General features: G+C 38.8%; 1 protein-coding gene across 2 annotated transcripts in view; it reads right to left on the minus strand.

Moving 5' to 3' along the window:
• The window catches only part of LOC144666163 (uncharacterized), a 10235-nt gene extending 410 nt beyond the window's left edge, over nt 1-9825 (minus strand). Inside the window, exons 1-2 of one of the 2 annotated variants that reach the window (XM_078527528.1) lie at nt 9774-9825; nt 1-573 (exon numbers count right to left, since the gene is read on the minus strand). The exon at nt 1-573 is cut by the window's left edge and continues 410 nt beyond it. In XM_078527528.1, coding sequence (XP_078383654.1) covers nt 60-551 — 492 coding nt within the window. In that variant the 5' untranslated portion in view covers nt 552-573; nt 9774-9825 and the 3' untranslated portion in view covers nt 1-59. Of the gene's footprint in view, nt 574-842; nt 1000-9773 lie in introns of those variants that run through there. The other variant, XM_078527527.1, reaches the window with a different exon arrangement.
• Between the last annotated feature and the right edge of the window lie 3955 nt (nt 9826-13780).

A 13780-nucleotide genomic window follows, 5' to 3' on the forward strand; every position in this document is an offset into this window, starting at 1 on the left:
TAAAAAACCGAAATTTAAATGTCACGAGAGCGGTCCCATTTTGATGACAATGAAAGCATTTAAGCATTGAAAGCTCGAAGAGCATACTCATTATCCTCCTTGAGAAGTTCCGTGAGATTTGAAATATAGTTTTTCGCCAAGCGTAGGATTTCAACTTGAGTCATCTTTCTTTCACTGACTCCACCGGAAGAGTTCACATTGCTAGGAACGACAGAACGCAAAACTTGAAAGGCGGCATTTAACCGTGCCTTCCTTCCTCGTTCTCTTTCGTTACGCCTGATTTGTCGCGTTGTTCTAACGCCAGTCGGCCGTGTTCTTCCCTGAGCTTGCCAGCCGTTTGTGTTTTTGGCCCATTTTTGTGCCCTTGAATCACTCTCTACGCTGTTACTCAACAGTTCCGAGCTTGCCTCCTCCATTTCTACGCTAAACGATTTCGTATTTGTGTGTTTTACTCCCACTTGCTTGATAAAACTCTTCGAGGACATAGAACCAAATTTTTTTGCTTGTGTCTGCGTTTGCAAATGACTTTTTCTTGATTCCTGGGTGCTCATAGCTGAACAAACTCTCAAAGATCTACAAGGAAACAAAATGACAGATACTTGTGAAAAATAAACAAAAAAATCGTCGATATGCTGCGAAGAAGCTTAACTAAAATGCAATAATAATCTTAAGAACTTCCGACACGAAATGCGAATCTCAGCGAAAACAACACAAAAACAGGTTCTCGTGAGCGTGAAATGATCAAAAAAGATGCTTGTCATAACAAATTCTCACTTGCTTGCTACCTGTTAGGAGTTTTGTTTAACAGTTTAAAGCAGTTAACAAGTTATCCGCCCTCTTACCTGCTGATAGTTAAGCGAGGCGCAAATGATTGTGCGGTGGAGATGTTAGGGTGTTCTTGTGCTTCGGAGAGCTCGTTTGGTTGTGGTGTTTACTTGTTAATGCCGGGCTAGTTTTGTATGATTAGTTCATCGCACGTGGTAAAGAAAAGAAACATTGGTAAACAATGGTCTGCGCTGGGCACGCCTCGGGTTAAAAAAATAAAATAAATTCAAACCCTTCATTTCGCGACTTTGGACAAGTAAATCAGCTAACATAATGGCATTCACAATGCAAATTCTTGTAAAAAAAACCACGTGCACATCCAATGATTAAGTCTCCACGTTAGAAAACAAAGATGTATAGGGTCTTTAGAAAACAGGGTTTTGCTTACAAGCCAAGCCACAAAGCGAAAATTAGCTAGATTTGACCCTCCATAGCGCCTCCCCAAGAGAAAATCAACGAGTGTCATATTTACAACATGTTTTTTTGACATGTTCTCTCTCAAAATTGACGCTATTTGTAGCGATTATTGGAAATCCTATACTCGCCAGAGCACTGACTATTTCGTCTAGTTTTGTAAAATAAGCCTTGTTTGTTGAATTTGCATGTTTTAAAAGGTTAGACAAGCCGGAGCCTGCATGTCCAATACATCGAGAGAAGACAGCGGTCGGGCCACGCTCGGCGTGTTTCACCTCAATTTTAGGAGACCTGGCAAATCTTCTGTCTATAAAAGGGTAAACACATCGACAAACAACGGTGTTTTATGCGCATGCGCGAGTGCCTTGGGTGCCATTTACAGAGAACTATAAGAGAGCGAGTGTTTTTTTTTCTCTCTTTTTTTGCGGTTTAAAAACCGGCGAAAAAGGGCTTTCCCGTGACCTTCTCCAGTGGCTAGCACACAATGATTGTGAGAAAGATGCTTTTAAGGTGGGACAAAGGTAACTCAAGGCCCAGGAGGCTGCCCCAGTAACGTTTGTCATCCTGCACCTGGCGTAATTGATTATAGAAACTTCATACAATGCTATGACGGCACATCTAGGCTCAGGGAGTGAATACAGACTTTAGTCTCTAATTAGCGGTTCATTGGTAAAATACTAATGATTTTCACTGCTTTACACGTTGGGCTTATTCAAGTGCTCTGTGAGTTGTCAGCTCTTTTTGTGTTTTGGGGCACACAAACGCAGGACATGACACTTTCATGTGTGTTTTACCATATCAATGATTCTTGGTTGTAAAGTATTGTGTGCTTCAAAGACTTGGAATTTAACGATTTATAATGGAAAAAGAATCAAATATATTGGAACAGATCGAGGAAGGCCCGAACAGGTTCCTGCAGCCCTGCCTTTAGGATCAAGGGGCTCAGGTTCGAGTAGGTTGCGAACTAGTTGGCATGAATTCAGAATATTGTTGTGGTTTGCGAGAAGCTAATTTTATTAGCTGCCATCTGGCGATTATGTGAAAACTACATTGAAACAATGGGCCACATGGGTGCAAAAGATAAGGTTGAAAGTGAAAGTTTCAATGTGACACCTTTCAGCTGATCGGAGCTACAAGATTCACAAATTATTCATGCAAAACATGCGAACTTGTCTCGAAGAAGCAGCGCCCATTTAAGCCACTTGATACAGTGAAAACCAAACTGCCTTTTAACCGTAGCTAGGTTTTTTTAAAAAGTATGTGCTTTCTCAAAAAAGGGAAGTTGTATTCTCGAAAAAAAGCATATATCTGCATGGATAATGAGATACAAGGGCTAAATAAATAGATTTCATTGTTCTTTTTGCAACTCCGTTATGAGCAAATTCCCATTTGATTAATAAACATCACCAAAAGGGTCTACAGTTTTATTTAAACTGCAAGTTGAACTCCGGCGAAAGTAAAAACACCCAAATCAAGCACGAGAAACTAAATAAGGGAATACACAAAAACTGGGAATACACAAAAAATGGGAAACCTTAAAATAATATGACAATGATTTTTACAGTCAAAATAGAAGTAAAGCATGTTTTGAAGCAATCAAAATTGACCATTGTTTTTGTGTTCTTTAACTTGGTTAAATAAGCTGAATGGTTATTATGATACAAATTGAAGCTTTTAGCATGCATAAGATCCATTTTAAGGAAACAAACAAAAGACAGCATTAGTTTATTTGTTTCCCAAGCTGAACCGAAAACACCAAAAGAATATATGAAATCGAACCAGATCTTATTTTCAGTGTGTAGTTCTTACATCCATTTTACATGATTGATACTTTTGTTACACTATATGCCTTTTCATCATTTTAATAAAGCACCTTTGCAAGGAGGGGCCTGTTACAAAAAGACGTAGGCTAATTTGATTTTCAATCTGATTTATACAGAAGTAGTTGGGTTAAAAAAACACCCTCTCACACGCATCAAATAAAAACGGTTACAGGTACCGCAGTGAACCGGCCCTTAGTTTTATTCCCATGGATTTCTCACGTCCTTGCTGATGTAGTCACGTGACTGGTCAATTAATTGAAACTTTTTTCCGTAAAACGTGATCAAAACACAAACCTTTGATGTAATAGCTCATTTGCATATGTGAAACTGTTTTCTACATTCACAAAAAAGCAAGTAAGGATCTAAAAATTTCTATCCTGATATAGAACAGTAAAGCAGTCACGTTTTGTCCTCAATGCTTCTTACAAATAACATATTGTAAGAGGTCAAAGATCTGTATTAAGTTAAAAGTTGCGTTTTTGTCATTGTTTGATTAATGTTTTCTGTCATTCCCCCCTCGGCTACCCTCAGCTGGTCGTGGGCGTCTTTATTCACTTATTTTTGTTCGCCAGCAACATTGTATTTTCGATGATGCTCTAAAACCAATCAGAGATCCAAATTCCAAATAAAAAAAACATGCCTCGCTGTACGATATTGTTTCATGAAGCACGTACAAATTCGTTCTTTTTTAACGCGCTCAGTCAACATGGAATCTAAAACAAAACAGCGCGACGCTAATACGTTTTTGTTACGTTTCTTTGCTGATTATCACGTTTGACGTAACGTATATTGTGAGCAAAAATGAAAGGGAGTCGTTGATATTGCGTGCAGCGACTCTCAATTTTACAATAAGCGTTGCATGCGAAAAAAAAAAATTAGAATACCCAAAATTGGACACTGCGGTATTTTCATTCACAATTGTGGTAAACGGAAGCTATTTGTTCATGGAAAAGACGTGTAGCTTTGTTAAGTTGTCACCGCATTTCGAGTACTAAATAAATAAAACATAATTGAACAGTTTTGAAGAGAAGCGTGTTTGTCAACCTCTCGTTTCTCTTAAGAAATACAGACGGGTGATAAGAATAGAGGAAATAGTCAGTAAGAGGATACGGTTTTGATGAAATTCAAAATTCTCCGAACAAACATTAAAAGAATTGTATGGAATTCAATTGGGAGATTTACTTTTTCTAGTCGGTATAACAACAGCGCTTATAAAAACAACAGTGTCTTTTGTAGAATCGTTGGTAGTTTTTAATTTTACTTCGTTTGCCCATCAGACTTTTGAGCTTTTGTTGATGAATTTAAATAATTTTGTAGCGTTGTAATTTCGCGAAAAAGTATGTTATTGTTTTGTGACATCTTTTTGTTGGCTTCAAGTCTAGATTCTCGATCAATCATAGAGCGTTTCAAGTATAACTTGTAGAAGAGATTTTAGTCTAAAAAAGAAAAACCAATCATAGTGAACTCGCTTTACAAAAAGAAAAACACGTTCAATGCTTTGATAACTGATAAAGAATGAAATACGGAACAGGATATAGTACATTTTGCAGTCAGCGATAAAAAAATGTAGCCATTTTTCGGCGCCTGGTACCAATAACACTCAACTCCTAAAGTCACGGTTTTGTGAACATATGCAATTTGAAACACTGTGTAAGGTTTCAGTCCAATCAATCGATCGATCGATCAATCAATCAATCAATCTTTATTAACGTGGTCAGCACGCTTAGCTAAAAAGCCAGTTTACAGGTGCGCCACGAAATAAAAAAACAAAATCAAAAAATCAAAACTTCTTGGAAGTGTCCAGAGTGATAAAAGACATCCGATGTCTTCCTGCGTAATCATGATACCAAATTTAGGCTGCTTTAAGTCTTCTTGACTTACAAGACTGAACATGATTCTATTTTTGTAAGAAATGGGTGGTAAAAAAACATCTCATGAGATTCCCGTTTTTGTAGTAAAAGAAAGGAAATTTGCTTTTTCCAGGCTGACTTGCATTTGCATTTAAAAGAGTTTTTTCGCAATTGTTTGCGTGAAAAATTCGTTTTCGTTTGTTTATAATGAGCTAAAAAAAATTTGTTCTTCGGTAGAGAACACCAGTTCGGTTCGATTTAGAAAGATTTGCAGTTTTTATACGCTTTTTGTGAACCGTCCTTTGATCAAACAAAAATTTAAAGCGTCCGTTGTCAAAGTTTTAGGCTAGATCGACATGAACTTTTATGGAGCTAATATTAAATATCGCAGTATGTACGTCAACGTTTATTTAAGAATCATAAAGGATGTCATAATTCGCTTTCGTATGAAACCGGGAGCATTGACATGGAAAGTGTTTTGGAGACGTGCTGACGCAACTTTATATTCAGCCATTTGTCTAGTTCATGTGCAGTGGATTTGTTCTGTAAGATAACAATCCTTAATTGAGACTCTTCTTATTTTTTGTACAGCTTACTTTATGTGGAAGTTGCTTAGCATTTTAATGGCCCGTTTTCAAATTTTTTTAACCCTTAAAATACCACGCTTCTGGGATTTTTTCAGCCGTTTTCTGGGCTTAGGCAATCTTTTGAATTTCATGATGGCATATAAGAAGCTTAAGTAATTAATATGTGCTGTTTCAAAACACTGAGGGCTCAAACTTTTATTGTGACGTCAGTATTCAGCCGTTGCTTCTTTGATAAGCGAGCACACGGGCTCGAATCTGGCAAAATTTTCGTTTATAAGTGTTTTTCCGAGTCATTTTCCACTGCAGAAGCCCCCAGGCTGGCATCGTTAAGCTAGAATGGTGGGTAGAGGCAAACTTCTGAAAGAAACCAGAGGTGAGAGATGATTTGACGATGATTGGAACGCCAAAAACATTTGTATCGGAACATGGCGGTTCATGAATGAAATTGTCTCTCTGGCCGTTCTGTGGATGGATTCCGAGACCTGCCAAGGCAATTTGGACAACTTTTGACTTCCAAAGAATGCAGTCGGTGCAGTATTTTGCCGGTAGGATTGAGTGGCTCGACACTTATAAAAAAACCTATTTCTATGAAATAGAGGTAGGTGGACTTGCATTTCGCCGACAAGGCAGTTCTACCCAGGCATTCCTTTCGGTCACCAATAAGGAAATTGCAGGTTTGCAACCATTGCTCTAATCGAATGGTTATTGCTGGGCGTGTTTAAAACACGAAATGGCGAAATGATACTGAAGATAAAAGCCAAAGTTATACGATATTTCCGTTCTACTGGAATCTTGATATGTTGCTGAATTTATTCTTGTAGATAAGTCCCGAAAAATAAAAGAAACTGCAATCACAAATTCTCTGTCACGGCATACTAACTATGGTCACGGAGACCCGTCACGAACCTATGGGTAATTTGGATTCCAGTGTCTCTTTGTTAACAGGGCGCTGTTTGATACGCCTAGGCAAGAGAGGATCCTCTCGTGGCCTAGGACATTCTTGATCGAAATGTCGGCGTTTCGTTTCAACATCGGAAGAAAATGATTCGTTTATCTCGTATTTACCACCGAGCAGCGGCTATGAAGTTTAGGCTTTGAGCTCCAACATTCACGTAAAATGGATTATCAAAACCGAACCTACCGGTACTTCGCGATGAAGTTTATACACAATACAATACTGGTTGGCCGAGACATTTCAGTAATACGTTCAATTTGGCGTTGTGATAAATGACAAGTATTCATTATATTCCTGGGCCAGAACATTGAAATGTTCCCTTTAAATAATTCAGTCTAGACCATGATGTAAACAGAACTGCCTTGAAGTTCAAAGGGAAACCAAACTATATTATTTACGTGTATTTATCTTATCGTTTCGCCATTTCGCCATTTCGCCATTTCGCCATTTCGTGTTTTAAACACTCAGTCTGCTGAAAGATTGATGAGATTTTTTCTTGGCGAACAGAAAGAAATAGGCTTGAAGTTTGCTGCAAATGTACACTTTTGGATTCGGAATTACTTTTTCGTTAAAAAAAAATTGGAGGCAAAGATGTATGTTTTTTGTTGTTGTTCTATGGAGTAAAATCGGGCATTTTCGGATTTGCTGCAGAAAAACAGCCATATATAACGGAAATCTAGAGCTGTAGTCAGTTAGTTGGCTTTAAAAACTATGACTAGTGGTAACCACAGGTTAGAAAGTGCGGGCCTCGATGCAGTTAAGAGAAGGTACTGAAGGGAAGTGTTTTAAAATCACTGGACAAAAGAAAATTATTGCGAGTAAGGTCGAGTAACGCGTCACGCTCAAGTCACGAATGTTTTTTATCGTTTCCTATTGCCGCGAACCAATCAGAGTTGTTTTTTTGATTGACAGTTTTGCGAAGTGTAGTCGAGTACGCGGTGTGAATTGAGATGTGATTTTCCTCCGTCGGCAAACTCGCTTTGTTGTCAGTGTTATAAGGAATTTCTCGAGAATAACCGTTGTTGGAATCATTCGCTTTGCCGTAGTTTATCTGTGATACAATCACAGCAGATCTTCTCAAAATCAACACCTATAAAACAACGTCTGCAAAACGTAATGTCTGCATGCAAGACAGAAGCCTCGATCTAATGTGACAAACTGTTGATTTTTAGCATTCTTATCGCTCTTGGAAACAAGATTTTTCTCTTCCGGTGTTACGACAAACTGTCGTGATTGACACATTTTTTGCATTCCGATCGTTCTTAGTGGAAGAACAAAATTTTTAACTTCCGGTTTGCAGATAGCCTTTATAAACGTGGCGCGCACGCGTAATACGCAATCCGCTGGTCACTGTCAAGATTAGGGCCCGCAAAAATAATCACTTTGCCAGAACAAGGGATGATTACTATCATACACCGCATTCTAAAATGGCGGAAAATACTTTCTTCTTTTGTCTTCATGTAAATTGGCCCTCATTGCCTCGATCGCATCTGCAGATTTCAAAAGAATCTTTGGCTTAAAACGAGGCAACGAGGGCCAATTAACATATAGACAAAAGAATAATGTATTTTCCGCCATTTTGGAATAAGGTGTATGTACCCAGATATGCGAAGGCTGCAGATTTTTTAATCACTGCTGGTATTTTGTACGCAAATATGCGTTGTTGGTAGTTTAAGGGTTAAATTATACCACAGTCCAGAGCGAGCATGTTGAAAGTGAAATATTTTATTAATACTTATTTTTGTGGAAACTTAATGTCGCGAAAATGGACGGACTTGATTTGGCTTAAAAAGTACGTTAAAACGTTCAAAATAGATAAAAACCTTCATAATACGTTTTCGCGGGTCTTTAATTTCGCAATTTTTTTGAAAATCGCGAAAAACACGAAAATTAAGTCCCGCGAAAATAAGTAACAATAAGGTTGTTTTGAACATGTTGTCTGTATCCTGATCTGTACATGTGCGGGCATTTGTAACCTGAGTATTGACTTCCTTCTTTGAATGGAAGGGAAGTTGTAACTCATCTTGTGGGTAGCGGCAGAGGCACTTCAAGGATAGTGCCGTCCGCGACACGTTTTTCAAGCAATTTTAAAGGGACTGTGTCACGGTAGAGTTAAGCTTAAATTATCACGTTTTGTCAAATACTCGCTATGAAACTTAATGTTAGCAAAACATTACTTCTATGGATCTAAATGACAAAATCATATAGCTTCATTGCAAACAAATGTGTCTTTCGGGCATTTTAATTTAAAGTTACAAGCAAACAAGAATTTACTTTAAAAAACTGTTCAGTCCAACAATATTTCAAAAACCCATATCGCAATCCATTTCAATCTTCGTCGCATTTGGCCATCCGTACCTTCTTTTGTATTTGGTGTGTTATTAAAATGCTCTACACTGTTTTAAGAGGTTATTTTTATATTTCAAGAAGTTATAATCATTACCCATGCCTAAATTGAGCTAAAATCCGTGACACAATATAGCTAATCAAAAGGAAGTCGTTAAGCGTTCCACGAGGAACGTACAAGCGTGCATGGGTGGTCACGATTACAGTTCATTATTAATATCAAGTGCTTAGTGCCTCTTGTTTGTATCCACATGTACTTTTTGGATATCGATAGAGAGAAAAGCGACCCTGTTTTGTTTTGAAATCTAAAGTAGTTGTTACTTTAAAAACGCGCAACTTGAATTGATTTCCAACGGCTCGAAAAGCTTAAAAAATTAAATCAGTTGATCACGGCATTGTAAATGTATTGCTGTGGTTTTTTTTATAACAATTAGGAGGAAATACAAAAATTAACACAAGCCAACGCCTCGACACTTCTAACACAGTTCCAACAGAGTATATATAAAAAACTTTCAAAACTTTCTTGTTACTCGTTCAATATCATTACTGTAGAATCCCGGTTTCTCGAAAACTCGCGGTTTCTCGAAACTACCAATTTCTCGAACTAATTTTTGTTTCCCTTGGATAGTACTTCTCTGTAATTTTCCGCCGATTTCTCGTACCAATTTTCGTATTTTTTCTTCCTTTTCAATGACAAAGAAAAAGTTTTTTAAGCGTATAATTTTTACAGTAGTTTTATACCGCATATAAACTTTTATATTATTTTTTAAATGCTACTGAAAGACAAAATCGATCCAAAGATTCTTGAAGTTAAGAGACAATGACAGAAGAAGGAAAAGAATCGATTAACACATCTTAAAATCGATGCGAAATACTTTGGTCAATAACTTTGGTCAATAACTTTGGTCAATAACTAAGGCTAAATTAGATCACATTAACTTGTTAGAAAAGTAATTATAAAACGTAAACTTACAAATCAAACTAATGACTGATGTTCCACTTTAGAGGCCTCTCGCTGAGTTCAACACTTTATACTGAGAGCGGAGGTTTGATTTCTCAATTGCCGTTGAGCATGCCCACCCGTCCGTCAATTCTATCAATTCGGGAAGTGCATGATGCGGATGTCACGTGCATGTCGCGTGCATTTTGAGTGACAGGAAGCGAGATTTGATAACGTGGTACAGTGGAAACTGAAATTTGTTCTTTTTAGATTCATGTGTATGAAGTGGTTGTCGAATCAAAGTCGTTTTCATATTTCCTACAGGACCTACAGATGCTTGTCTTTCAATTAAATACGAGGGGAAGTCAACCTATCAGTGCAGTCTTTTTAGCCAAGCAGTTGTTTTTCGCGACACTTCACGCTGTCTATTGACCAATTAACATGTATCTTTGAGCCACGAGGCAGTCAAGCAAATTTTTAAAAAGATCATTGAATTCACGAGAGTCGTTTCTGTGTCAATGAGTAAAAAAAAGGCATGCTCATCGTGATAAATTAGAGCTGATTTTAAGACTAGTTTGAATTCAGTAGAGAACAATTTTCCGTTGAGTGTCGTACAGCCAAAACAAATCACTGTGGCCAATCGCAAAGGACAAAGACAATCCAGTGAACCAATCAAAACTCGAAGCAGATAAATGTAGCCGGTGCGAAGCGCGGGAAAACGTGTGCGAGAAAGTTGCGCAAATTTTTTAAGCACAATGCGAAGGAAGGTCCGTTTGGCCACCAAATGCAAGTCTGTACGCAAGTTCGACTTGGAACTTCTTGCGCCTCCGTTTGCGGTTCGTTATTGTTTGCGCCGAACACAATTCAGTAAATTTTAAAGCTTGGTTTGTTCTCCGCGCGTGTAAATGTGAGGTCTTCATAGATTAATTAGCATCAACACCGAGAACGTTGCAAAAAATTCTTAAAGACGTTGTTAGCAGTTTAATCTTTTCTATTTGAAAAATAACACTCCCCCAAAACCGTAGTTTTTCAATATTAAAGCTGTTTTTTAACTCAAGAAAAACAGGTTTTTCATAAAGTCCTCCTTTTCGGTGTAAAATACGACGTGTAAACAAGAGAGGTGTAAATTAAATAGCGTCTTTTTAACAGCTACTTACAAAAGTGGAGGTGGCTGGTGGCGGTAAATATCCACCACTAGCCACCGACACTGAGGTGAATAGTTGTTTGGGCCTGATTACATGAGCCGGGCTGGCTCGGTTTGCCGAGATGACTTTCAGCCCGGTATTACATGAGCCCGGTTAGCCGGGCTAGCCCGGTTTGCCGAGATGACTTTCAGCCCGGTTTTAGCACGAATGATCAGAGCACGAATGATCTTAATCACCTTTTTCCGGCAATTTGGTGGTTTATTTTTTGCACTTGTGCAGCTGGATGGGTTATGTTACCTCTACATCCTATTTAGAAGGAATAGCATTGATTTTTTCGGCGGATATTGTGCTCGGAAGAGAAATTTAATGCTGGCCCGCTAAGCCGGGCTGGCTCGGTTAACGCGATTACATGGAAAATTTTCAGCCCGGCTAGCCGAGATCCCGGCATCGCGATACCGAGATCTCGGCTAACCGGGCTGGCCCGGTTGTCATGTAATCGCGAAGTTGATTTTTGTTGCGTTTAACAGACGTGCCGAGATCTCGGAAAACCGAGCCAGCCCGGTCATGTAATCAGGTCATGTAATCAGGCCCTAAAACAGTGAGATAATATAACCCAAAAGGATGATTTTTGACTACCGTATTTATTCCTGCATTGATTACAAGTTTCTCTCGCGCGTTGCTCGGAGGTGAATAGCAAAGGATATTCGGAGTTTGAGTAGCCAATCAGCGCGCGACAAAAACGCTATCCACTGTTTTAGTTTCTTTCGTGCATTGTGAAAGGTCACAAGGAAGCGAAGAGAACGAAAGAAATTAAACGGCCCTAACAAATGCTTATTACTTGAAATGCTATAATTATAGCCAGTGTATGTTACACACGAGCAAACAAAAGAAAATAACAGTGTAAAGTGTGACATTAATGTGCCATATTATATGTTCTACGATCTTTTCACGGGAAAATAAAATCACTGCACAAAAGATGGGATGTAAATGATCTGCCTGCTAAAATTGCTAATTGCACTCAATTATTTGCCACGTGGCGCGAACAGAAAAACACAGTTTAAATGTTACGCTTCAGTTAGCGAGCGCCGAGAGAAAGCGGCCGCACAAAAAAAGCAAAAACAGAAACTGATATTGAGCGAGGCAATCAAAAATAACTTCCTCTCGCAGAAGTTGGCACTGTAAATATATCGTTTCAGACAGAAAAGTCTTTCAAAGGTGTATATAATGTTTAAAAGTAAATAACACAGCGAACGAAATGGCAAGTCACAATTTTTTTGGTAAAATCCCGGAATGTTTTTCACTGAGTACACAACGCTTTAAGAAATTACGCGATTTTTAATGGTTTTCGGAGTTTGGCTGGGGTTTTCTAATCGATTTTTACTACACAGCGAAATTAAGCCCGTTTGGTTTGAGAGTCGGTTTGACGGAATATGCAAACGACTCAAACAATATTCTTTTGTTTATTTCATGTTTGATTAGCAGTGACGCACTTAGCTCAACAATGGCAAATGTTATGCACTGTTTTCACACACAAAAATAAATTTAGCGGCATTAATTAAACGCGTTCTTTTCTCCTTGAAGTGGTTTTTCAAACTAAAAACAAAGACCTGTTTACACTGGCTGTTGATTTGTGCTCGGCGGTTTGATTGGTGAATTCAACTAGCCTCTTTTTAGACTGTACACAGCCTTTATTCTTTTCAACGCAAAGAGCGTGAAAGATAGTGTAATATTCTACCCTGGGTATTGTTATTAATGACATGGTAATAAGGTATGGAGAATCGCTCTGACCTGGGACAAGCCCAAGAACAGACGAGGACAGGAGCTGAGGGGGTCAACCCAACTTACTCGATTGGGAGGGGAGGGTGGGTAGCCAAACCCTCCACTTTCGCGGCCTCGAGTAGAGTGATGGGGTGGAACACATTTAACCTCTTTTATAGTCTCATTTGCATAATCCCCAGGGTATTAATTACCAATGCAAATCGAGTTTGCATACTGCGAGTTTATTATGATTTTTAAAAATGGATGTAACGTTCGAAAATGCACCTGGACTGCAAGTACATAAACACGTCAAGCGAACAAGAAACAGCTATCAACACGATAAGCCTGTGTACAGCCCCAAAAAATCCGATTTTTTTAGCGGAGCGTAACGGCTGTACACTGGCTATACACGATCAGTTTCTTAAGAGTATATCTTGGAGCAATTAGGCATCCCGAAGAAAAACGGTTTTCACAGGGGTATTGGCAGTGAGAAAGGGGTTAATTGATGCGAGTTGCGGGTAACAGATAAAAGGTGTCTAACACACCGAGCAGGAATAACAGAAGCGCTGAGCAGATGTATCGGGAGTAACTGCTCTGGGATCGCCGCCATTTTTGCTTTGACGCCCTGCCGGGACCCAAAGCACATTTCTTCTTGGAGCCTTGACAAAAATTCATTCTCGTTCCCAGAGCCTGCGTCCCCCTTGACCAGCGGGGTAGGGGACGCGTGCTCTGGGAACAAGAATGACAAAAAATTCCGATCCTAATTCCTTGGGCCGTGAAACAATGCGCTGCAATGTGTTCTTGTTCTTTTCTTTCTCGGACGAAATAGGCGTCAGAGAAGTTTGTATGGAACTTAACTGACACAGCTACTACTTTTTTATTTTGCTGTTTCTTTTATAGTTTTTTAGCTGACATTGAGCAATCTAAGTTTTACTCCTCATTCCTCTCAATTCAACATGGGAAGGGTAAGGCGCTTATCTGTCCGTTCACCTCTCCACTGAGGTAATTATTCGTCCACTTTAACGAAGACTTTGTATTTCGCAAAAATGCCTTTATATATATAATTCGAAACAGAGGCGTCACACAAGTCGGCGCAGTTCATTACACATTGTACGCAAAATCATAAATTACCCAGTA

Source organism: Oculina patagonica, chromosome 9 (assembly GCF_052425735.1).
Source record: "Oculina patagonica isolate OP01 chromosome 9, crgOcupat, whole genome shotgun sequence".
NCBI lineage: Eukaryota > Metazoa > Cnidaria > Anthozoa > Scleractinia > Oculinidae > Oculina > Oculina patagonica.